Source organism: Saimiri boliviensis, chromosome 7 (assembly GCF_048565385.1).
Source record: "Saimiri boliviensis isolate mSaiBol1 chromosome 7, mSaiBol1.pri, whole genome shotgun sequence".
Lineage (NCBI taxonomy): Eukaryota > Metazoa > Chordata > Mammalia > Primates > Cebidae > Saimiri > Saimiri boliviensis.
This window is the reverse complement of record NC_133455.1, coordinates 499,023-525,348: the sequence shown is the minus strand read 5'-3', so window position 1 is coordinate 525,348 and position 26,326 is coordinate 499,023. Positions and strand designations below refer to the sequence as shown.

Below are 26,326 nucleotides of genomic sequence, written 5' to 3'. Positions count from 1 at the left end.
GTAGAGGGACCCCGAATTAAAAGCAGATTCAGATCTGGGGGTAAATGGGCAGAAAACGCAGGCAGGGAAAGGCAGCTGCTTCTGAAGCATATCTCCAGCAGCTCCAGCCAGGGCCACGCGACACAGCACAGTCCTGAGTGACCACAGCAGTGTTGTGTGGCCCCAGGAGCAGCAGAGAGTTGCCACTGGAAATCGCCCCATCCACCTGCCACCCACCCCACTCATGCTAAGACCTATGAGGGTGAGGATCCAGTTCACACGTCACCAGAACAAACACCCAGAGCAATCGAGAAACTCCACAAAGTCAACAAGACCCCAGAGCAAGGGGCCAGCAACCACCACATGAAACAATCCACGCAGACAAAGCACCAATCAGTGATCCCAGGAGGATAAGGAGACAGTGCAGCGAGAGCAAGACACCATTCGCAGAGCAGCTGCAGAAGAAGGGAAACGCGTCTGACAGGAGGCTCACGCTCTAACACTGTAGAAGTGACGACTGTACAACAATTAGCCTCGAAACACCCGAAATCACCTCTTCCGCAGACACACCTTTAGATGTCACAAACTGGTTGGTTTGTGTCCAAAGACCATTTGGTATGAGATAATCTTAAACATGAGATGAGCATCAGTAAGGCAAGCTCCTGGTGTGGGAGCGGCTCTGGCCCTGCTCTGCGGCCTTGCTCACTGGAGAAAGCTCCTTCAGCTGTCACCTCAGGGTGACATTCTCACGCTCCATGCCAGAAGCACACAGCTGAATCCCACTGAACAGATTTACTCAACTGTAGACAGAAGAGAAATACCTAGCTCTTCACTATGGATAAAGTGCACATAACAAGAGGGAGCTGAAAATAAGGCACGGAAAATGATGTTTCAGGTGCGTGCTAACCAACGCCAGGGTGTGGCTTCTTCTGACACAGCAAAACCAGTACCAGAAAAGCAGAAACCACTATAAAGAAAAGGGTTCCCTCTGCCAGAAAAAGGCGCACACCCCCACCCAAGAGAACCGAACTCTTGTGGATTGTGAAATACCTAACATCTGGGAAATACTCTGTTGCAGGGAGAAACGGACCCAGGGACCATTAGATGGAAAACTGACACCTCTTTCTAAGGCTGACAGGTCAATGTATTCTGGTAGAGATGGAGGGAGAAACGGACGCAGGCACGATCAGATGGAAACTCACACCTCTCTCTGAGGCCGACAGGTCAAGTGGACAAAGAACGTGAAGGCGCGGAGCGCACGGCCGCCAGGGATGCTGTGGCGGCTGATTTCCGGCACCTCTGAAACTTCGCCCAACAGAGCGGCCACGCACGCTTTCCAACTTCGCCTCATGCGACGACATCAATCCAAAGTCCATTACCTGACTCGCCTCCAGGGACAAGGCTTCCAGCTGTCCTTCGAGCCTCATTTTCTCTTTGAGCACCTGCAGCATCTCATCCTGCGTTTCTGCAGCAGAGCTCTCCAAGGACACGCTGGGGACAAAGGCGTGGGTCAGGCCCGCACGGCCCATCCTTATTTTCCCTTCACACTCCTCCATACTCACCAAGTCCCACACAGCCCTGCTGCTCTCTCCCAAATTTTAATTAGGAGACTTAAGTAGAGAGCTACGGCTCGCAATGAACGCACGGATGAACGCTCCCGCACCTCACACAGCGGGAACACTGCTGTGGAAATGTGAGACATGCCGGCGTCGTGCAGCTCAGTGACAAGTCTACATAAACATGGGAGTGGGCATTTTAACAGCAAAGACAACTGCTCATTAGATCTAACTCTGTTAAAAAGCAGCGGAGTTGTGTATGAACGAAATGTTCATGTCAAGACTAAGGACAGAATTAGGAAGAAAAGCCGTGTATCGCTGTTCCAGTGCGGAGAGCCGTGCAGCCCAGGGAAGCCCTCTGCCCGCCCCGCCCACCGCGCCCGTCGGCCCCCACCTGCTGCAGAAGCTGTCTCTGCGGCTCCGCACTTCCCCGTTGACCTCCTGCCCCTGGTCTTGGTGCTCAGCAGCCGCGGCCTGGAGGACATCCTTAATGGAGGGGAACTGGCCCAGGGTATCTGCAGCAATCTCCTGGCCGTTAACCACATAGGAGGCGTCCTGTGCGCCCGTCGTCCTCAGCAGAGCGCCGTAGGTCCCTCGGGTGGAGACGCTGCTGTATGAAGAACTGTCGCTGTCATTTCCGTCTGCCTCAGACACGCTGTCTCCAGTCAGGGAGGCGTTCTCCAGCCGGTCGTCGGCATCAGGAGACAAGCTGATCTCAGACACGACAGACGCCGTGCCGCTTCTGTTCTGCTTCAGGGAACCCTTGGCAGAGTCGGGAGCCGGCACATTTCCCCCAGAATTCCCAGCATTTGAATCTTCGGTTCTGTAATCAGCCAGAGACCGGATTTTGCTTGATTTGGAATTTTTCTTCTCCTTAGGATGTGCCGGAAGCCCCAGGCTGCCCACCTTAGGCCCCCGAGGGACACTCGTGCGCAGGAAGGAGTACTCCTTAGTCAAAGCCACGGTATTGGCCCTCGGTAAGTTTTCTGGGTTTAACATGAGCTCAGGGTCAAGCGTGCTAGAAAGTCTCGTTTTGGCTGCAGGTTGACTGGACTGAGAAGAAAACAAAAGTACAAAACTTACATTTAAAATTCACAAGCAGCATTCTTAAAACTGCCATTCAGGCCGGGCGCGGTGGCTCAAGCCTGTAATCCCAGCACTCTGGGAGGCCGAGGCGGGCGGATCACAAGGTCAAGAGATCGAGACCAACCTGGTCATCATGGTGAAACCCCGTCTCTACTAAAAATACAAAAAATTAGCTGGGCATGGTGGCGCGTGCCTGTAATCCCAGCTACTCAGGAGGCTGAGGCAGGAGAACTGCCTGAACCTAGGAGGCGGAGGTTGCGGTGAGCCGAGATCGAGCCATAGCACTCCAGCCTGGGTAACAAGAGCGAAACTCCGTCTCAAAAAAAAAAAAAAAAAAAAAAACTGCCATTCAGAAAGGTTGCACCAATTATTATTCTCTCCGCTGACAACCAGAGAGTGTGGCGTCCCCAGGCCCTCGCCACACGGGGTGCGACCAGGCCTCTGGTCCTTGCTCTCACTGCCGCAAGACCCGACTCTAGTGACCACATGACCACCCTGGCCTAAAGCACTCTCTCCAATGAATGTGACCTCGATAGGTACAAGACACACGTCCCGGCAAGTACTTCCTCATCAGACTTCCTCAACAAAACCTTCCTGGCTACTCTCCAGTTTATTTATTTTTGGAACACAGACATTTTCTTCAAGGTCACGCACGGTGGCTCACACGTGTGATCCCAGAACTTTGGGGGGCCAAGGCAGGCAGATCATTTGAGATCAGGAGTTCAAGACTGGGCTGGCCAACATGGTGAAACACTTCCTCTACTAAAAACACAAAAAAATGAGCTGGGCATGGTGGTGGGGGCCTGTAATCCCAGCTACTCGGGAGGCTGAGGCAGGAGAATTCACTTGAACCCAGGAGGTGGAGGTTGCAGTGAACTGAGATTACACCACTGCACTCCAGCCTGGGCGACAGAGTGAGACCCTATCTCCAAAACTAAAAACAAAAGAAGAAGAAATATTCTTCAAGAAGAAAGAACTTTCTGTTAAAACCATAACCACCTTAAATCCATAATTTCCTCCGACTGCCCACATTCACTTCAAGCCCTTCACAGGACAGCTACGCCACACCCCTTCTAGAGCCTGGGCCCTGTGCCGCCATTCTAACTGCCTTCTCAGTTTATCCTTTTTGTTATAAATGTTGTACTTCCCATTAATCTTATAACTGTTAGAAAAACTCTTGATTTTTCATACTTGCATTTTTATTTTTCTTTCTTTATTTTGAGATGGAGTCTTGTTCTGTCACCCAGGCTGGAGTGCAGTGGTGTGATCTCGGCTCACTGCAACCTGGCCTCCTGGGTTCAAGCGATTCTCCTGTATCAGCCTCCTGAGTAGCTAGGGCTACAGGTGTGTGCCACCAGGTCCAGCTAATTTTTTGTATTTTTAATAGAGATGGGGGGGTCTCACCACATTGGCCAGGCTGGTCTTGAACTCCTGACCTCAAGCAATCGGCCCACCCCAGCCTTCCAAAGTGCTGGGATTACAGGTGTGAGTCACTGCACCCAGCCAAATTAAAGTATTTAAAAACATAACCCTAATAGAAAACAAAAACAAAAACAACAAAAAGAAGAAAAAAAAAATAAGCCTTTAAATCATAACGTGGGCGATTTTACTGATCATCTTCTACTGAAGAGATCCTTCTGAAATATGACACAGGCTGGGTGCAGTGGCTCACGCCTGTATAGTCCCAGCTACTCAGGAGGAGGAGGCAGGAGAATCACTTGAACCCAGGAGGTGGAGGTTGCAGTGAACTGAGATCACTGCAGCCTGGGCAACAGAGTGAGACTCCATCTTTTAAATTTGCCAAGTATGTTGGTGGCACTCGCTTTTAATCCCAGCTACTCAGGAGGCTGAAGCAGGAGAATCGCTTAAACCTGGGAGGCAGAGGTTGCAGTGGGCCAAGACCACACCATCACACTCCTGCTTGGGTGACAAAGCGAAATTCTGTCTCAAAATACACACACACACACAAACACATACATGCGCGCGCAATACACACACACACATACACACACACCCCATACACATATGCACACATATATACACAGACATACACACACACGCACACACATATACACATATATACACAGACATGTACACACATACACACACATATACACATAAATATACACATACACACACACACATACATACATACATATATAACACTGCCCATTGGCAGTGGACCCGGTCACCCATGAGCTCTGACGGAGAGGCACAAGGAGGTGAATGCTGCTTTCCTGCCCGCAGACACACATACACACATACATACACACACACACACACACACACACACACACACACACAAAACTGCCCATTGGCAGTGGACCCAGTCACCCACGAGCTCTGACGGAGAGGGACAAGGAGGTGAATGCTGCTTTCCTGCCCGCGGACACACACACACACACACACACATATACACACATATACACACACATACACACATACATATACACACACACACACATGTAACACTGCCGACTGACAGTGGACCCGGGCACCCACGCGCTCTGACGGAGAGGCACAAGGTGGTGAATTGCTGCTTTCCTGCCCGCAGACATATTCATTCTGCAGCCCATGGAGCCAGGAGTAGTTTCGACTTTCAAGTCTTTATTACTTAAGAAATACATTTTGTGGCCGGGCGCGGTGGCTCATGCCTGTAATCCCAGCACTTTGGGAGGCCGAGGCAGGTGGATCACGAGGCCAAGAGATTGAGACCATCCTGGTCAACATGGTGAAACCCCGTCTCTACTAAAAATACAAAAAATTAGCTGGGCGTGGTGTGCGTGCCTGTAATCCCAGCTACTCAGGAGGCCGAGACAGGAGAATTGCCTGAGCCCAGGAGGCGGAGGTTGCGGTGAGCCGAGATCGCGCCATTGCACTCCAGCCTGGGTAACAAGAGCGAAACTCCGTCTCAAAAAAAAAAAAAAAAAAAAAAAGAAATACGTTTTGTAAGGCTACAACTACCACAGTCATAGTGATTCCTCTCATGGATCTAGGCAAAGTAAAGTGAAAACCTTCTGGAATGGATTCACCGTTCTAGATGCCATGAAGAACATTCGTGAGTCATGGGAGGAGGGGTCGAAACATCAACGTTAGCAGGAGTGTGGAAGAAGCTGATCTACCCTCACGGACAGCTGTGGGGGATTCCAAGTATCTGTGGAGAACCTGGCTGCAGATGTGGTAGAAATAGCAAGAGAACTTGAGTTGGTGGACCCTGAAGATGGCGTACAAAACCTGCCGGGCAAAATGCTGTCACATAGCACTGCGTGTTACAGAGAAACCTTTCATACAAGCATGAATCGCCATGGCAAACTTCAGTGCTGTTTGAAGAAACTACCACAGCCACCCCAGCCTTCAGCAACCACCACCCTCATGAGTAAGCAGCCTTCAAACTTGAGGCAAGATCCTCCAACAGCAAAGAGACTCCAACTTGCTGAAGGCTCAGGTGACCGTGAGCACTTTTTGGCAATGAAGGATTTTTAAATTAAGCTGGGTACATGAGTTTTACTTAAGACACAGTGCTACTGCGCTACTGCACACTTAGTAAACTTTAGGAGAGCATACATGTAATTCCTTTATGCACTAGGAAACCAAAAAAACTGTAGCACTTGCTTTATTGCAACATTTGCATTGTTGTGGTGGTCTGGGACCTCTGAGGTGACCTGTGTTTGCTTTCTTTCTTTTCAATTGGCAGATTTAGAAATAAAATGTGCTTGTTCCTGAAGCAGCAGGAGCAGGCAGGGGGCACGAGCCAGGATCCTGCTGGACTCCCCCAGAGGCGGGACCCCCACGACGGAAGCAGAGTCAACCACTGCAGAGGCCCTTGAGACCATCCCACCTCAGAGAACCCAAGGGCAGGCAGGTCCCAGGGTTATGTGGGACCAGCAGCTCTCTCTGGCACAGGAAGCTTTCAAGGAGCACGTTCGGGAGAGGGAGACTCACTCTCTCTTGCTGGCGCTTCACCCTGTACTGCTTGAGCTGCTCTTCCAGCCGCTTCCGAGCCTGAAGTCGGACCTGCTCCTCCTTCTCCAGGGGCAGGGAAGACTCTGTAGAGCCTGCAGTAGGAAAATGGCCATTTGGAAACTCATAAAAAACCAGGACACAGAATAATCAGGCACAAGAACTTGGTCATTCTGCAGTTTTTTTTTTTTTTTTTTTTTTTTGAGGCGGAGTTTCGCTCTTGTTACCCAGGCTGGCGTGCAATGGCGCGATCTCGGCTCACCGCAACCTCTGCCTCCTGGGTTCAGGCAATTCTCCTGCCTCAGCCTCCTGAGTAGCTGGGATTACAGGCACGCGCCACCATGCCCAGCTAATGTTTTGTATTTTTAGTAGACACGGGGTTTCACTATGTTGACCAAGATGGTCTTGATCTCTTGACCTTGTGATCCACCCGCTTCGGCCTCCCAAAGTGCTGGGATTACAGGCTTGAGCCACCGCGCCCAGCCGGTCATTCTGCTCTTAATTACCCGCATGTTTTACAACTAAATGATGCACAGCCATCTTGTTTGGAAGGACAATTTCCAGATCAAGAGAGAACTGTGAACCCTGGACTCAGAGCACAGGCAGAACATACCTCACAGGAGACTCCGGCCAGGTGCTGGGCCTGTGTCTCTGTGACGGGCACACCACTGCCTGAGGCATGCCACCGTTACAACAGGACACCGCAGCAGGTGCTATTTTGTTTTTTTTTGAGACGGAGTTTTGCTTTTGTCACCCAGGCTGGAGTGCAACAGCGCAATCTTCGCTCACCACAACCTCCACCTCCGGGTTCAAGCTCTTCTCCCGCCTCAGCCTCCCGAGTAGCTGGGACTACAGGCATATGCCACCACGCCCAGCTAATTTTGTATTTTTAGCACAGATGGGGTTTCTCCATGTTGGTCAGGCTGGTCTCGAACTCCTAACCTCAGGTGATCTACCCACCTCAGCCTCCCAAAGTGCTGGGATTACAGGCGTGAGACGCTGCACCCAGCAGCAAGTGCCTTTTAACAACAGAAAAAACTGGGTTCAAAGCTGCAGCCATGCTGAGCACTCTGAGGCAGGCTCGGCTCTCACCACGCTGCAACTCTGTGCTGGCTTCACAGCAGGTTCTCATGACCTCGCTGTCAGGAGCATGTGAAAAGCCGGCATTGTAGAGTCACAGGCACTGCTGAGCAGCAGGAGCTCAGCCGCCACAGGGTCAGGAGACCCCAAGTGCGTTTTCTTGATGCAGTTCTACTTGGGGGTCCACTTTGATCCATGGCTTGTCTCAGTTCCTGCAGTAACAAGTCACGTTATGACAAGGCTTCGTATAATCACGAGTACCTGTAAAAGCTAGAGGCGCTCAAATGGCTGAAGCCTAGCAGAGTAAAGACTGCACAGGCATCTGCCCTCCAGGGCTGGGAACTGGTCACCTCCGTTTCCAGACAGACCAGACTCCAATCCGAGGTCATGCTCCAGGACAGGAGGGGAAAAGTACAACTTTTTCCTCAAAACCAGAATTTAAAATATCTAAAAGCCAGACCTTTCATTTCGGGTGATGAGAGGGTTTGATGGTGCGTGCCAGTTCAGCCCCTGCCTCACCCAAATGAAAGGTCTGGGTTACAGTTACAGTTACAGACCCAGGGCACCACACCCAAGGGCAGAGTGTGTGGCCTCGTCCTTCCTAACTCATCAGCTGACGAGGCCAGATGGCTGGGTGCCGACCAGAGCAGGAGGTGTGATCACACGGCAACGCTTCACACATGGTGCCCTCCTTACACGTAGCTGCAGCAGAGATGCGCGGCTGCGGTCCTAAATCGTCCCTAAAATCTGAGCAGTCACCAAGAATTCACTATCGATGTACCATTGTCATTATTAGTTTGTACACTGTATCACTGAAAAGATCTCTAGTCCTTTTCAGAAGGCAAAGTGGTCCAGATGGCTAAACCCTACCTGGCAAATTCAGGCCTATGGCCATCAGGCAGATACATAAGTTGTCAAAATGAGCAGTGTTTCAACTAAACACCAACGCAGGCGACAGGCTCAGGGCCAGGTGCCAGCAGGAACAGGTGAGGGGGCATCCCACAAAGGCATGCACGCAGACCCAGCACTGCTGCCACACAGGCACCCGGGCCTGAGCTCACATATCTGTAACTTCGGGAACCCAAAAGTAAACAAATAAAGTAAGCTGAGAAAAAACAGGACACTAGGCTTTTTTACATGCTACTTCTCAACTTACATGCCAGCAGCGCGTTTTCGGAATTTTTTTTTTTTTTTTTTTTTTTTTGAGACGGAGTTTCGCTCTCGTTACCCAAGCTGGAGTGCAATGGCGCGATCTCGGCTCACCGCGACCTCTGCCTCCTGGGCTCAGGCAATTCTCCTGCCTCAGCCTCCTAAGTAGCTGGGATTACAGGCACGCGCCACCACGCCCAGCTAGTTTTTTGTATTTTTAGTAGAGACGGGGTTTCACTATGTTGACCAAGATGGTCTCGATCTCTCGACCTCGTGATCCACCCGCCTCGGCCTCCCAAAGTGCTGGGATTACAGGCTTGAGCCACCGAGCCCGGCCGGAATTTTAAAAAATAAACATGTGAAATGCAATTTGATTTCAGTAATTTTTGGGGGGCGTTTTGTTGTTTTTATTTAGCTTGAAATTTTTAAAAACACACTGCAGGCCAGGCGGGGCGGCTCATGCTTATAATCCCAGCACTTTGGGAGGCCAAGGTATAAGGATCACTTGAGCCCAGGAGTTCTAGACCAGCCTGGGCAATACGGTGAGACTGCGTTTCTACAAAATAAATTAAAATTAGCCAGGCGCGGCAGCAGGCACCTGTGGTCCCAGCTACCTAAAGGCAGAGGCAGGAAGATCCCTTGAGCCTGGGAGGCAGAGGCTGCAGTAAGCTCTGGTTGTACCACTGGACTCCAGCCTCAGCGACAGCAACATCCTGACTCTAAGAAGAAACAAAAACAGACGGATGCCCACGGTCTGCTGACCAAGCACCTGGGTGACACAGGACATGCAGGCTGGCTCTTAACACGAGAGCGTCAGCACCGCGGCCAGTCAGACCGTAGCGCAGCCCCGGCTCCAGCTGCATCTTCGCTCTCTCAAGTGAAGCTCTCCTTGCTAAACACACTGCCCTGCCGGGGACAAGGCGGGCACACGGCAGGCACAGGGACACAGCTGCCCCTGAGGTGCTGACGGACGCGGACGTGGAGGTGGGAAAAGCGGTGGGAAGGGATGCTTACACAGTTGCGTTTCTTGCATAGGAAGACTGAGTCTGAGAGACTGCAAAGCTTCTTTTCTAACACTGCCCTCAGCACTAGTTCCCTGAGACTTCCTTAGGTTGTCATGGAAACCAGCCACACCTGGAGAGGCATCAGGGCCCACTGGGCTTGTGACGGGACCCAGAGACAATGGAGGGTCCGGGAACTGTGGCGTTGGCCCGTTCTGACAGAGGCCTCCCTGGCCAGCTCCATCCGGGCTTTCTCCTTCCATGGAAGCTCTGTTTACCTCAGCACCTAGAAAGACAGAGCACGCTGGACCATCATGGCTTTAACGACACGACGACGTCATTTTTCAGACACGCAGCTTGGGTAGGAGAGAAGAGGATCCTGACTCATGAGCACCACACTTTCTCACCCCACAAAGGCATCCACTCTGAGAAGCGAGGGCCATGGGCCCCTTCCCACAGGCAGGGTAGCCAGGAAAAGGCCCACAGGCCCGCTGGAGTCAACGTCCTCCCTGCAAGGTGAATTCCCCTCCATGCCGTCACACTCTGGCTGTCGGACTGACGTAATAACGATAGTAACGTTTCCTTTTTTCTTTTTTTTTTTTGAGACAACCGCCTTGGCCTCCCAAAAGTGCTGGGATTACAGACGTGAGCCACGGTGCCCAGCCTCCTTTTCTTTTTGAGACGGAGTCTCACTCTGTTGCCCAGGCTGGAGTGCAGTTGTACGATCTCAGCTCACTGCAACCTCCACCCACCAATTCAGGCAACGCTTCTAACTCAGCATCCCGAGTAACTGGGATTACGGGCACCCACCACCACACCTCGTCACGCCCTGCACTCCAGCTTGTGTGAAAGAGCAAAATGAGACCCAGTCTCAAAGAAAGAAGTTAATTGGGTTAATACTACTTTCCAATGAATTTATATGTCCAGAAGTTTCTAAACCTGGCAGTTTATATAACAAAATAGTTTTTTGAGCATCACGCTGCACTTAAAAAAACAAAAATCTAGAAGCAAAAAGGTCAAACAAACAGTGAGACTATATTGCTCCAAACACAAGCCTAACGATGGACAAATCACGACGACGACGACGGAGGTGGCCACCAGCACCCAACGTGCACCGAGCACCTGCGCTTGATGTCACCATGTCTTCAAACCCTCACCACCACCCTACGACGCAGGGCACCGTAATCGGTTTTATTAAAAAAAAAAAAAAGGGCCAGGTGCAGCGGCTAAAACCTGTATCCCAGCACTTTGGGAGGCTAAGGTGGGCGGATCACTTGAGGCCAGGAATTCAAGGCCAGCCTGGCCAATGGTGAAACCCCATCTCTACTAAAAACACAAAAATTAGCTGGGCGTGGTGGTGAGCGCCTGTAATCCCAGCACTTTGGGAGGCCAAGGTGGGCAGATCACGAGGTAAAGAGATCGAGACCATCCTGGTCAACATGGTGAAACCCCATCTCTACTAAAAATACAAAAATTAGCTGGGCGCGGTGGCTCAAGCCTGTAATCCCAGCACTTTGGGAGGCCGAGGCAGGTGGATCACGAGGTCGAGAGATCGAGACCATCCTGGTCAACATGGTGAAGCCCCGTCTCTACTAAAAGGTGCAAAAAAAAAATTAGCTGGGCATGGTGGTGTGTGCCTGTAATCCCAGCTACTTAGGAGGCTGAGGCAGGAGAATTGCCTGAGCCCAGGAGGCGGAGGTTGCGGTGAGCCGAGATCGCGCCATTGCACTCCAGCCTGGGTAACAAGAGCGAAACTCCATCTCAAAAAAAAAAAAACAAAAAAACAAAAAAACACAAAAATTAGCTGGGCGTGGTGGCGCACGCCTATGGTCCCAGCTACTTGGGAGCCTGAGGCAAGAGGGAGTCACTTGAACCCGGGAAGCGGAGGTTGCAGTGAGCCGAGATCATGCCACTATACTCCAGCCTGGGCGAAAGAGCAGGACGCCGTCTCAAAAAGAAAAAAAAAGGTAGAATTCGAGGCAGGAACATCACAAAGACCCACAGACGCCTTCAGGGAAACGCTGCTGCTGCCCCACAGGTGTTTCACGGAGTCTGTGTAGTAGGAATGGTGCCTGATCTAAAGGCAGCATCATCCAGTGACTAAAACACACTTTGAATCATGTGAAAAGCTAACGAGTGTCTCCTCCTGTGGCCAGCACACAGAGGAACCTGACGACTTACGCTGGGCTCTGTCCTGCAGGTCAGGTGGCACCAGTGGGCCCGGGGACCTCTGGTGAGCCTCGGGGAGACCCGAGGGGCTGCTGTGGGATCTGTCCCCCTGGAGGCCCTCGTGCTCGGCCGACGTGCCGTCCATGGTCAGGACGACACCTGCTGAGCGGACGCTGCAGGGCTGCAAGGGAACCCGAGGCAAGCTGGGTTTCTGCCATCAGCACCAGCCACGAGCTCCTAGGAGGGGCCCCACGGCGCCGCCCATTTTCAGAAGATCTAATGACTCACGAATGGCTTGAGGTCAAACCAGCTAATACCATGATACCTGACAGGAGAAAGAGAAAAAATGTATTATAAAACTTTACTCATCAGAGTTCAAGTATCAATTACAAAATTAACATTTGCTTCCCAATTTGCATAAGTACAAGAAACAAATACAGACATTTTCATTCAGCAAAATAATCTGTGAGCACCCGTATCATCCTAGGTTTTCGGGATAAAATGCTGACCCTGCCTCACTGGGCCCTTCCTTGAAGGTGCCTAGTGTCTGTGTTGGTGCCAGCTAAAGACGATTCTGCCAGGACAGTGCAGCTCTGTATCTGTGATGTAGCTGTCACACAGGGCAACCAAGGAACTGAGTTTTAAATGTTATTTAAACTCAATTAATTTGGGCCAGGCGCAGTGCCTCACCTGTGTAATCCTAGTACCTTGGGAGGCCGAGGCAGGCAGACCACCTGAGGTCAGGAGTTCAAGACCACCCTGGCCAACATGGTGAAACCCAGTCTCTACTAAAAACACAAAAAAACAACTGAGCGGCCGGGCGTGGTGGCTCACCCCTTTAATCCAATCACTTTGGAGGCGAAGGCAGGCGGATGACCTGATGTTGGGCGTTCAAGACCAGCCTGATCAACATGGTGAAATCCCGTCTTTAAAAAAAAAAAAAAAAAAAACTAGACATGCTGGCAGACACCTGTAGTCCCAGCTAGTTGGGAGGCTGAGGCAGGACAGTCATTTGAACTTGGAAGGCAGAGGTTGTAGTGTGCCAGGATCATGCCATTGCACTCCATCTCAACAAAATCTTTTTAATTCAAAAATTAAGGCGAGGTGCGGTCGCTCAAGCCTTTAATCTCAACACTTTGGGAGGCCGAGGCGGGCAGATCATGAAGTCAGGAGATTAAAACCAGCTTGGCCAACATGGCGAAACCCCATCTCTACTAAAAATACAAAAAATTATCTGGGTGTAGTAGCACACGCCTGTAGTTCCAGCTACTCGGGGGGCTGAGGCAGGAGAATCCCATGAACCCAGCAGGCAGAGGTTACAGTGAGCTGAAACTGCACCACTGCACTCCAGCCTGGGCAACAGAGCGAGACTCCGTCTCAAAATAAAATAAGATAAATAAAAAATTAAAATAAACGTACTTAATTTGAATTTGAACAGCTACATGTGGCCGGTGGCTTCTACATGAGCCTGGCAGGCCTAGGTGTGCCCAGGGCAAGCTCCTTCGCCTTGTGAAGTGACCGTGCCAAGGCCATGGCTCCTGCAGGCAGCCCCAGCCTTCAGGTTGGACAGCTCCAATCTGGAGAAGCAAACAATTTAAGAAGTGGATGCCCCGGGATGCGGTAACTACACAGGAGGTACAAGGACGCCCGGGAAGGCGGCGGCCTTGGTCTGGGGGTGCAGCAAGAGCATCTCACAGCAGGGCCCCTGTTTATGTTCTTCTCTAGCTGGGTTAGCGCTCTCTCAGCCTGCCCTGCTGGGCTACATTCAGGGGAGGAAAACTTTGCCCAACATTTGTAAACTGATTATCCACCTTGAAATGTACTGGTGATATTATTAACTCACTTCTTTATCAACAGATATGATCCTAGCATGAGCTTCTATTCATTCTGCAGAAATCTTGGCATTTATTCCTTTAAAACCAGTTTCATTCTAACCTACACTATGTTCCATATTTAACATTTTTCATGACAAACATTATACAACCGGCCGGGCGCGGTGGCTCAAGCCTGTAATCCCAGCACTTTGGGAGGCCGAGGCAGGTGGATCACGAGGTCGAGAGATCGAGACCATCCTGGTCAACATGGTGAAACCCCGTCTCTACTAAAAATACAAAAAATTAGCTGAGCATGGTGGCACATGCCTGTAATCCCAGCTACTCAGGAAGCTGAGGCAGGAGAATTGCCTGAACCCAGGAGGCGGAGGTTGCGGTGAGCCGAGATCGCGCCATTGCACTCCAGCGTGGGTAACAAGAGCGAAACTCCGTCTCAAAAAAAAAAAAAAAAAAAAAAAAAGGGAGGGGTCGGGCATGGTGGTTCACACCTGTAATCCCAGCACTCTGGGAGACCAAAGCAGGCGGATCACTTGAGGTCAGAAGTTCGAGACCAGCCCGACCAACATATTGAAACCCCATTTCAACTAAAAAGAAAAAACTTAGCCAGGCATGGTGGCCCATGCCTGTAAATCCCAACTTGGGAGGTTGAGGCAGGAGAATTGCTTGAGCCCGGGAGGCAGAGGTTGCAGTAAGCCAAGAGTGCACCACTGCACTCCAGCCTAGGCTACAAGAGTGAAAGTCCGTCTCAAAAAAAAAAAAAAAAAAAAAAGCTACTCCTGTATGCAATGAATTCTCAGTCTCACTTTGTCTCTGCAATCATCAGTAACATCTTTCATACCTGGATTTTCCGGGTGGGTGGGTGATAAGTGGGCCTTACAGCCTGGGCAGGAATTGAGCTACATACCTATCCTTACACACAGCACAGAACTCTGTGAAAGCCACTTCCCAGGAAAACGACTTTGATGGCCACCGAGCCTGCCCCTCAGCTACAATCCCAGACATACCCCGGGAGAGCTGGGGGTCAGTCAGCCACACCTATTCGGGAATGATGGAGAAGACACCCACAAAGCAGTGAAATGACAGCCGCGGCAGCCCCTCAGCACAGCCTTGACATTACACGCCAGCACAGAGGGCTAAACATGGTGGAACGTGGACTCTACTGCACCACTGAATACCAATACACTGTAAATCGGGTCCTCCTGAAAATTTCCTAGCAAAAGAAAACTTGCACTTTGCTTTGTTATGTCTTTGCTTCTGCCTTGTGGGGGTGGGGTGATGATACGGAAACCACCATGCGTGTCCATGTGTGCAGTCTCTCCTAGCCACTCAGGTAAAAAGTGCCTCTTCCACCTCCCCCCGTCATCCCTACACCTCATGCGGCCTCCACCACAGCATGTTACATCTGCCGCTGTGTGTGCCCGTTACATGGCGAGATCCTTGAAGGCAGAGACTTGTTCCACATCTGCCTCCTACCAGCTCGAACACTTCAACTCCTAGAGTGCCAATGTGGGTTTAATACGCCCAGTTAAATCTTCACTTCTGCTGAGTACATTCCTCGGCTACAAAGCTAATGATTCCAAAACAACGTGATAAAGCATTTGACTCCTGGAGCATCAACACTGCTTTTTAAAGTACAGAAAATTCTTAACTATTCCAGCTGAGAACATCTGAGAGCTTCAGCTCCAATGAGGGAGTCCAGGGAGTTAGAAACGGGAAGAGCAGCATCTCAGCCACAGCGCAGACAGGCACCGCCACCTGAACAGAAGGAAGGGTGGGGCGGCCAGCAGGCCCGGACTCAGCCGTTACAGGCAGAACACGCGGAGGACTGCTGCGGAGCCCGCAGGGGCAACGCCTCTGCCTCACACTGACCAAGAAAGAGAAGCGTCAGCCAAGGGCATTGAGGTTCCGCCGAGAAGGCACGCCAACACGGTGACGGCCAGCCACACCAAGCTCTCTGAGCCCGATGTAATCACAGATTCTGCTCACTTAATTCCCCTTCTGACGGCCAAGCAGCCCTGCCCTGCAGAATGGAGACCCTGTGACTGTGACTGTAAAGCTCCTGTCTACATGCGGCTCCTCCTGAAGCCAGAACGAGACAGAATTCACTGACTGCCTGAAGTGGAGTTTGGTGGCAGTGCTACTTTTCCCTGCAGGGCCATCAGCTGGCAATCTCGGTCTATCCTCAGTCTTGGCTGATTTTTAGTTAAAATTTAGAATGACTCAGTCATTCAGGACATGATTACCACAGACTACTGACAAAAGCCGATCTCCAGGCAGCAAGGAGGAGGACCAGGGAGTTGCTGGTGTACCACAGAAAGCTGTTACTAGGAACATGACTCCAGTTTGTGATTTTACTCTTTAAATAAAGAGATCAGTCTAATCAGAGTCTCTCTTACGATCACTTGCACATCTATGTCTCTAGAGAGAAGAAACAGGACAAAGCTATCACTTAGAGCTTCGAAAGGTACACACAACCCTAGGTTCACATCTGGCTAACATCAAGGGACTTCATACTGGGAAAGTACTTCATACCACCACTCGAGGCACCACAGGACTGTCTGCTTCCCCCACACCTGAATTCTATCTATGAACATTCACGGCTCCATCTACTACGAGTTTCCGTTGTTCCTATCGGCAATTAGAACAACAGAGCATGGCCAAAGATAAAGCAGGATTTCCTCTGGAAGATAATGCCTGGTTGAGGCCACACCAGTATCCAAAAGTAAACAGAGATCTATACACCAAGTGAAAACCAAAAGAAAGCCTCATGTCACTGCAGAGATGTGAAGGGCAGCTTAAAAGCTGGGACTCCAGACTCAGCTCCTGACTCTCCACCATTGAGCTGTGAGATCCTGGGATAAAGATTTCTTAACCACTTTTAGCCTGTTTCCTCGCCAGTAAAACAATGAGAAAAGAAAGACAAACTTCTGTCAGGATTAAATACGACAAGGCACAGGGTCTGTCCCGTGTCCTGAATAAAACGGCAGCAACTATCATTATTATTTTCCTTTTAGTTGATGCTTGTCAACATTGCTAGGTAAAAGCCAACTGAAGGCACTCTCACTTGAGAAAGTACACTACTACCGCGTAAGGCAATTGGGAAAAAAAAAAAAAAAAAAAAAAAAGCTCTTGAATCTGAGTAATGTCAGATGATTTATTTCCTTCTTGCCATTTCACGTATACTGTCCGGAAAGCTATTAGAGGGTTGTAAAGGGCCATGTTCACATCGTTTAAAAGACAATTCAAAATAATCCACGGCGATGGGTGTGGCTGCTCACGCCTGTAACCGCGGCGCTCTGGGAGGCTGGGGCAGGAGGGCTGCCTGAGGCCCGGAGTTCCACACCAGTGTGGGCAACACAGCAACACCCAGTCCCTTAAACAAAAAAGAAATCCATGAGTCCCCTGTAAATAAGTGACAACGAACTCCGGCCTCTCAGCAACCCCGCACCTGCCCACAGCGACGCCCTGACCTCCGCTGCTGACCTCCTTTTCCATCACTCTAGTCACACTCTCTGCCTGAAAACGCCGCACTTCCACCTCCCTCGGGGCTTCAAACGCTCCGTTCGCACACTTCTGCCTGGCTCGCTGCTCGCCGCAGAACGCGCCCGCCCCACGGGCCTTCCCACGCAGCTTAACGGAGCGGACCCCACCCAGCCACCGCCGGTGCCCTCCCGGCGGCGACCTCGTGCCCCGCGCCGGGTCAGCCCGCCGCGACAGGGACCCGCCGCACGGCCGACGGTCCCCGGGTTCAAACCCGGACAACGCCCGGCCCCACTCGCTCCGGGCACCCGGAATAGAGACCGGCCTGCCGCGGGCACAGACAGGCAAGGAAGGACACGGACTCCCGAAACCCCGGCTGCCCACGAACCGCGCGACACCGCGTCACGCTCGTCAGCTGCCAAGGGCCGAACTGAAGACACGGGCAGCGCTCGAGGGCCCAGCGGACGGCTTCGGGCGGGCCGCGCCCGCCGGGCACGCAGCACTCGGGAGGCCCACGGGCACGCGTGTCCGCAGAGCCGGCTCCGCCGCGGCCGAGGGCCCGAGGCCGCCGCGGCGCGGTGACTGGAACGGGGCCGCTCCGCAGCCGCCCCTTGCACGGCGGGGGCCCGAACCCCGAGGCGCGCGGCCCCGCGACCCTCACCCTGCCGCGGCGGCAGCCCGGACACTCCGGCGGAGACGTGGCCGTGCGGGGGGGCGGGGCGCGCGGTGCGGCGGCCTCGGGGTCCCCGGAAAAGTCCTGCATGCGCTGCTTTCGTTCCGGACCCGAGAATGTTCGCTTCTCCTGCCAGCGGCCGCCCAATGGCCGGGGACACTCTGGCCGCAGGGTCCGGACCCAGCTCACCTCAGACGGGCCTGAGGCAGGTTTCGGAAAGTGACTTCAAGCGTTTGCGGACCTGTCCCTGGAAACGCAACTTCCGGATTCCAGGACCAAACCCTTCGGGAAGCCGAACGGAGCTTCCGGCGGAAGTGGCGTGGCGGGCTCGGCGTGGGCGTGGCCTCTGCGCCCGCCCTCCTCTGGGGCGGCTCCGGCGGGGGGCGGTTCCCGCCCCGGCCTCGCGCCTCCGCCTGTCCGGCTCCCCTCGCGCTTCGGGGGCCGGTGCGAAGGCGACGCCGCTTCCCCGGTGAAGAGCAAAGCCGGGCGGCGCGGGGCGCGGGGCCGGGCGGGGCCGGCCGCCGGGGAGCTGCCTCCCGCCTTCCCTCCTCCGCCGTCGGGAAGGTGGCGGCCTGGAGGGCGCCTCGGGTCCCCGCGGATTTCAGCGCAAGCTTGTCTACGCAGCTTCCCGGGGTTTTGGTGGGGAGCCGGCATCGCGGGCCGGGCCCGTCGCCTGCGTCCGCCGCGGCCCCTCCGTTCTCTTAGGTCTTTTGATTTCTTCCACCAGTGTTTTGTGACCTCAGCGTCCGGAATCCGCACCTTTTAGGCTTAGAGTTTTCAGGCTGAGCGACTGCGACGTTGTTCACGGCTGGTCTACACAAACGTGATGAATTCTGTGTTGACGGATCCCGGAGCCCTCGCGAAACTCCTTGGTTTGAGGGCGTATATGGTGTGCGGTTTTTTGGTTGTAAAATCCTTGTATTTTCTACATGGCCCATCATGTTATCTGCAAATTCAAATTCTGACTCAAAATGATCACAGACAAGTGTAAAATGTATAAATAAAACTACACAACTTTTAGAAGAAAACAATTTCTGACATCTGGAGCTTGGAAAGAGTTCTTAGATCTGACCAAAAAAGCACAATGCACAAAAGGAATTGATAGAATAAACTTTATGAAAATTAGAAACTTTTCACTGGACGAGGTGGCTCACACCTGTAATCCCAACGCTTTGGGAAGCCGAGGTGGGCAAACTGAGATGACGAGTTCGAGACCAGCTTGGCCAACATGGTAAACTCGGTCTCTACTAAAAATACAATATTTAGCCAGGCGTGGTGGTGCACGCCTGTAATCCCAGCTTCTCAGGAGGCTGAAGGAGAATGGCTTGAATCCAGGAGGCAGAGGTTGCAATGAGCCAAGATCGTGCCACTGAACTCCAGCCTGGGCAACAGAGTGAGACTCTGTCTCAAAACAAACAAAACTTCTGAGAAAGACCACGCTGAAAGGATGAAAAGATAAGTTACAGACTGTGAGAAAATGTTTTCAAACCACGGTTCTCGAAGAACTAGTAGCTTAGAATTATATAAAGAACTCTCAAAACTTGACGTTAAAAAAAATACAATTAGGCCGGGCACAGTGGCTCACGACTGTAATCTGAGCCCTTTGGGAGGCTGAGGGGGCAAATCACTTGAGGCCAGGAGTTCGAGACCAGCCTGGCCAACATACCGAAGCCCTGTCTCTACTAAAAATACAATAATTGGGGCCCAGCGTGGTGGCTCACGCCTCTAATCTCAGCACTTTGGGAGGCATGGGGCAGACAGATCATGAGGACAAGAGATCAAGACCATCCCGACCAACATGGTGAAACCCCGTCTCTACTGAAAATACTAAATCTAGTTGGGTGTGGTGGCATATGCCTGTAGTCCCAGGTACTCAGGAGGCTGAGGCAGGAGAATCACTTGAACCCAGGAGGTGCAGGTTGAAATGAGTTGAGATCGTGCCACTGCACTCCAGTCAGGCAACAGAGTGAAACTGTCTCAAAAAAAAAAAAAAAAAGGCCGGGCGCGGTGGCTCAAGCCTGTAATCCCAGCACTTTGGGAGGCCGAGGCGGGTGGATCACGAGGTCAAGAGATCGAGACCATCCTGGTCAACATGGTGAAACCCCGTCTCTACTAAAAATACAAAACATTAGCTGGGCATGGTGGCACGTGCCTGTAATCCCAGCTACTCAGGAGGCTGAGGCAGGAGAATTGCCTGAACCCAGGAGGCGGAGGTTGCGGTGAGCCGAGATCGTGCCATTGCACTCCAGCCTGGGTAACGAGAGCGAAACTCCGTCTCAACAACAACAACAAAAAAAAATACAAAAAATTATGCTGGGTGCGGTGGCTCACGAGCCTGTAATCCCAGCCCTTTGGGAGGCCAAGGTGAGCAGATCACGAGGTCAGGAGATTGCGACCATCCCAGCTAACACAGTGAAACCCTGTCTCTACTAAAAATACAAAAAATTAGCCGGTCGTGGTGGCGTGCGCCTGTAGTCCCAGCTACTCGGGAGGCTGAGGCAAGAGAATCACTTGAACCTTACAGGTGGAGATTGCAGTGAGCCAAGATCATGCCACTCCAGCCTGGGTGAGAATGACAATCTGTCTCCAAAAAAAAAAAAAAAAAAAAAAAAGATTAGATAGGCCTGGTGGCGCACGCCTGTAGCCCCAGCTGCTTGGGTGGCTGAGGCACAAGAATTGCTTGAACCCAGGAGGCAGAGTTTGTAGTGAGCCAAGATTGAACCATTTCCAGCCTGGGTGACACAGCGAGACTCTTTCTCAAAACAAACAAACAAACAAAAAAACCACTACCTTGGGATATCTCCTTCGCCTATTAGAACAGCTGAAATAACATACAGCAATGTCAAATGCGGCGAATAACATGAGAAATGCTGGGAATAATCTAGTTTTGGAGTAACTAGATCTCTCATACACCGCTGGTGGTTTATCAATAGTGCGGCCATTCTGGAATACAGTTTGACAGTTTCTTTTTAAGAATTTTATGACCCAGCAACCGCATTCCTAAACATTTATCTTAAGAGAAATAAAGGTGTATCCACACAAAAGCCTGTACATGACTAACCCAAACTGGAAACAACCAAATGTCCTACGACACCTGAATGGTTAAACAAACCGTGGTTCATCCATGCCACAGAACACTGCTCAGCAACAGAAAGGATCTAACCACTGATACGTGCAGTCACCTGCATGAACCCAAAGGCATTAATTACACCAGGGAGGAAAACATCTCCAAGGGTGGACACTGTATGAACTGCACGACGTACATCCACTCACGTCACAGAATGACAGAATTGGGTCGCATGACTCAAAAGGGGTAGGAGAGAGATTGTTGTGGTGAGGGAACTGTTCTGCATTTTAATTGTGATGGTGGTTACATGAATGTTCTCAGGCGACAAAATGACCCTAGACCAAGGCCAGTTTCCTGGTTCTCACACTGCACTGTCCTAGGCTGTAGCCAATGGGAGAAATAGGGAAAACATTTAATTAGCATAGATAAGATCTAGTGTTCGCCAGCACAATGGGTGAATATAGTTAATAAGAGTGTATTGTATGTTTTTAATCACAAAAAGAGTAGAATTGGAATGCTCCTAACAAAGAAATAATAAAGGCTTGAGGGGATGGCTACCCTAGTCACTGAGAGTTATTATACATCGTATGTCTGCATTAAAACATCAGTGGGCCGGGCGCGGTGGCTCAAGCCTGTAATCCCAGCACTTTGGGAGGCCGAGGCGGGTGGATCACGAGGTCGAGAGATCGAGACCATCCTGGTCAACATGGTGAAACCCCGTCTCTACTAAAAATACAAAAAATTAGCTGGGCATGGTAGTGCGTGCCTGTAATCCCAGCTACTCAGGAGGCTGGGGCAGGAGAATTGCTTAAACCCAGGAGGCGGAGGTTGCGGTGAGCCGAGATCGCGCCATTGCACTTCAGCCTGGGTAACAAGAGCGAAACTCCGTCTCAAAAAAAAAAAAAAAAAAAAAATCAGTGTACCCCATAAATAGATACGCCTTTTATGTACCCACAATAATTAAACATTAAAAAATTTTAATTAGCAAGCAAAATGTGACAAACCCTGAATACAGGCAGAAACGAATGAATCCTATATTAAATTGATGGCAGTGTGGAAAAATGCTATTCTAAGTAAAATTCTTGACAGCTTTATTAAGATACAATTTATATGCAATAAAATATACCCATCTTGTGTATGCAGTTCAATGATTCTAGTATATATGCAGAGCTGTGCACCCATCACTACAATCCAGTTTCTGGATATTCCATTACCTTAAAAGGATCCTTCTGGAAGTCACTCCCTGCCGTCCACCCAGCCCCTGGCCACCACTTATCTGCCTTCTGTCTTTACGCATGTGCCTCCTCTGGATGTGTCATATGAATAGGATCACATGGAACGTGCCTTTGGTGGCTGCCTTTTCTTTTCACTGAGCATGCTGTCCTCAAGGTCCATCCACACTGGAGCATGTTCCTGGCCGCACAACATTCCAGGGTATGGATACACCCATTTTGAGTGTCCATTCATCCGTTGACGGACACATGTAGGTAAGCCAGCCCAGCACTATTCTACAGGCAGAAGGTCCTTGCTTTGGTCCCGCTTCGTGTGTGTGGAGACCTTCAGAGTGCAGTAACCGCTACAGAGCAAGTAAAACTGGGTGGCATGTTATCGAGTGGGAGGGGCTCCCCTATGCATTGGGCCATCATTCATGTTTATTGTGGCTTACTGTATTCCAAGTATTATTCTAGACACTGCCCAAATCCTTGCCCTTACAGAACGTATATTCTGGTGGGGACCAGACAACAATCACAGAATATTGAGTTAAGAGACAGAGGCAACCTTGGGGCGACTCGTTGCTATTACCTCTCAGGTGAACGTGAGCCAACAAAGAAAGAAAAGGCGTTCCGAGGCACGGTGGCTCACGCCTGGAATCAGCACTGCGGGAAAAGGGGGCGGGCAGCTCGCTTGAACTCAAGAGTTCAAAACCAGCCTGGGCAACATGGTGAACCCTATCTTTACTAAAAGTAGAAAAATCAGCTAAGCATGGTGGTATGTACCTATAATCCCTGCTTCTCAGGAGGCTGAGGTGGGAGGATCATCTGAGCCCGGGAGGATCATCTAAGCCCAGGAGGTGGAGGCTGCAGTGAGCCAAGATTGCACCACTGCCCTCCAGTCTGGACAACAGAGCAAGACCCTGTCTCAAAAGAAAAAAACGAAAAGAAAGAAAGGGAGTCGTGTAGGTACAGGTGCGAACAGTGTCCCAGGAGAGGGAAAGGCACGGAGAGCGGGTACTCAAAGGCACCTCTGAGGAAGTAATCTTAGAGCTGAACTTGCATAACGAGGAGGAGCCAGGCTCGCACAGAGCTGGGAGAAGACCAGTGAGGTGAGGGGCAACCGTCGGAGCCACAAGAAGCCCCTGAAGGGAAGCCTGGGCACTGAGGGCAGCCAGCAGGGATGACTCCTGGGGTTTGGCCCGAGCCACAGGGAGGCCCTGCCACTTTCTGACAGTGGAGAGGGCAGGGCTGTGGGGCCATATGTGGCGGGCCTGGGGTCCCGCGGGAAACAGCTCTCTTTGCCAACATGAATCTGTTTGAACACCAAATGAAAATAACAGGCCAGCAGTTAGAGCTGAGTGTCTGCCACATGGAGACCTAAAGGAACAGGGTGGAGGAACATGCAGGGGAGCCAACAAAAGGGTGTCACTCCCTGGTGCAGCACCTGGCCAGAGTGGGTGCTCAGCCACAACCCACTCCACCTCCTACCACAGCACCTCTGAGAACAGACTGGACCCCTCCTGAGGGAAGTGTGTGTGGGGGTGGTGAGCTTCCCGCGGCTGCTTCAGCAAGTCACCACCGACTCTGTTGCTTAAACTACACTTATCCTCTCGCAGCTCTGCAGCTCAGAAGTCCAAAATGAGGGGACGGGCAGGGATGGTTCCTTCTGGAGGCCCTGCAGGGAGAGCTGCTTTCTCAGTTTCGACACCTGCTCACCTCTCCTGGCTAGAAGTCTTTGCTCCCTCTGCATAGCACATCCCTCCGGCCTCTGCTCTGCCACCAAGCCTGTGGCGTCCAGCCTCTGCTCTGTCACTGGTGACTTCTGCCTTTGACCTTCTTGCTTCCCTCTTATGAGGACTCCTGCAATTGCACAGAGGGCCCAGACAATAATCCAGGACTGTCCCCTCATCTAAAGTCCTTAATTCCACCACTTCTGCACAGCCCCTTTTACTGTGCAAGGTGACACGATCACAGGCTCAGGTGATCAGGACACGGACATCTGTGCTAGCAGGACAGGGAGGCGTGACTCAGCCCAGCACAGGGTGTAAACGGTACCCAGAATGTGGGGTTTGCCAAACAGCAGCAACAAAGCCACCCAATTCTTATAAAACCCTGTGGTGTGCGATGTTTGATGGCAGAGTCATGACCTGTTCAAGTCCTAAATCCCAGAAGGCGCTGCATCTGCAGACATGTTTGCGTGTCATGCCTGCACATGGGCCACGCTAATCTTCTCTGTGTTGGTCCAGTTCTAGTACATGTGGTCTTTAAAGAGGTGATTAAGATAACATGAGGCCACTCACTGGGTTAAGCCCTAATCCGAGGACTGGTGTCCTCGCAGGAGGAGTTTAGGACACAGACACGTGTGAAGAGATGATTTGAGGACTCAAGGGGAAGACGCAGTCCAGGAGCCAAGGTGAGACCAGAGAGGACCCAGCCCTGCCAATACCCTCGTCTCAGAGTTCCAGGCCGCTGAACTCTGAGGAGATACTCTCTGACGTTTAAGTCGCCCGCTCTGCTGCATTTTGATCTGGTCGAGGTGTGGCTCATAAACGCCGTGCTCACAGCACAGCGTATGGCTCTCACTCCTGGTCTGACTGGCCTTCAGCATTCCTTCCTGCATCTGTTCCTTCCACAGACACACATGACCAGGTGTCTGCTCTGTGTGAGGAACAAAGTCACAAAGATGAAAGACCCCGTCCAGACACACTGCCTTGAAAGGAGACAACTGTGAACCCTGAGCGACAGAGGGAGGAGCAGCTGTCTGTGCCTCCGGAAACGGCTCATCAGGGCCTTCACCTTCACCAGCCAGTCACAGCCAGTTGGTCACAGTCCTTGGTAGATGCTGCCCTGGGGCCAAACGTTTCAGCCAAATAAACCACAGGCAGGATCCGGCTCTATCTTTTGAAGTGAGGGCACAAACAACGAACAGCTATTTTCTTTCTGATAGTGACAGGTGCTGCGGGGGCAGCTAGACTGGCTGGTGGGGTGGGGGCAGCCCTGCAGAAGCCGGGCTGAGCTGGGACCCCAATGCGACAGACGGCAGAGGGAGGGGCCGGCACCTGAGGGGCTGGTGTGGGAAGCAGCTGGCTGGATGCAGAAGCAGAGGAACACCCCAAGGCCTCCTGGAGGAGCAGGGAAAAGAGGTTTTCTGAGGGGTGGAGGCAGGGGTCACACGTGCTGGGCCTCCAAGGGCCACGAAATGGTTACTCACTGCTATGTAACAACCCACCCAAAAGCAGTGGCTTAACCAGCTACTAACTGTTTCTCAGGATTATACTGACTGCCTGGTGCAGCACTGTGCTGGTGTTTAAATACCTTCTCTACAGAAAAAAACAAAAGCAAAATAAAAAACCACCGATAAAAAGAATAAAAAAAGGAAAAAAAACCCCACCCTGATTTGAAGCATTTACCAATTTCCACAGTGCAGACACTCCTTCCTCCCAGGGCCTGTTCCAACCAGACGACCAACCGAGCCAAGTGGGTGAGGCTGGAAGGGGCACATCCCACACCAGCCACAGCAGCACTCACCCATGGCATGCGGGTAAGGGGCAGGTGCGCTGAACTAGCCAGGAAGCGTGTGTCCTGAGCACGCGTTGCCTTTGTTTTAGACATAACTCAATTCTAAGTTGACAGGACGCTTCGGTAACGGCCAGTCTACCTGCTGCCAGCTCTGGGCGCTCCTGGAGGTGGCTCCCGGGAAGATCACCTGGCTCCGTGGTGCTGCCGGTCAGCACATGGATCTGCAGGGCTAGGCGCACTCTGCACACAGCCCCGTCCTCAGGGAGGACCACCGGCTTCTCTACACAGCTGCAGCCCACGCGGAGCCCACGCGGAGGGAGACAGGGCGGGGACGGCCCGGGGACAGCGTTTTGTTTCCACATCAAGCCCAGCTGGAGGGAGGATCGACTGAGGCCTCCTCAAGCCTCTCCGTTCTCGCACTTCCCTTCCCGGTGCGGTGAGGGGCTCCCGGTGACGTAGTGGCCCTGGCAGTGACGTCGTCACTCTTCGGGGAGCCGGCTGCAGCTGCCTGGCGCCAGCACTGCTCCGCTCTCGCCAGGGTGCCAGCCCGCAGCTGGGGGG

General features: G+C 51.9%; 1 protein-coding gene across 8 annotated transcripts in view; it reads right to left on the bottom strand.

The window, feature by feature from the left end:
• Window positions 1-18,257, bottom strand: part of GOLGA3 (golgin A3) — a 58,371-nt gene extending 40,114 nt beyond the window's left edge. The window contains exons 1-6 of one of the 8 annotated variants that reach the window (XM_039471696.2): window positions 18,155-18,257; window positions 11,993-12,305; window positions 9,825-10,097; window positions 6,564-6,676; window positions 1,930-2,588; window positions 1,359-1,470 (exon numbers count right to left, since the gene is read on the bottom strand). In XM_039471696.2, the coding sequence (XP_039327630.2) occupies window positions 1,359-1,470; window positions 1,930-2,588; window positions 6,564-6,676; window positions 9,825-10,097; window positions 11,993-12,125 (1,290 nt within the window). In that variant the 5' untranslated portion in view covers window positions 12,126-12,305; window positions 18,155-18,257. The other 7 variants (XM_039471695.2, XM_010347610.3, XM_010347611.2 and 4 more) reach the window with 7 other exon arrangements.
• Between the last annotated feature and the right edge of the window lie 8,069 nt (window positions 18,258-26,326).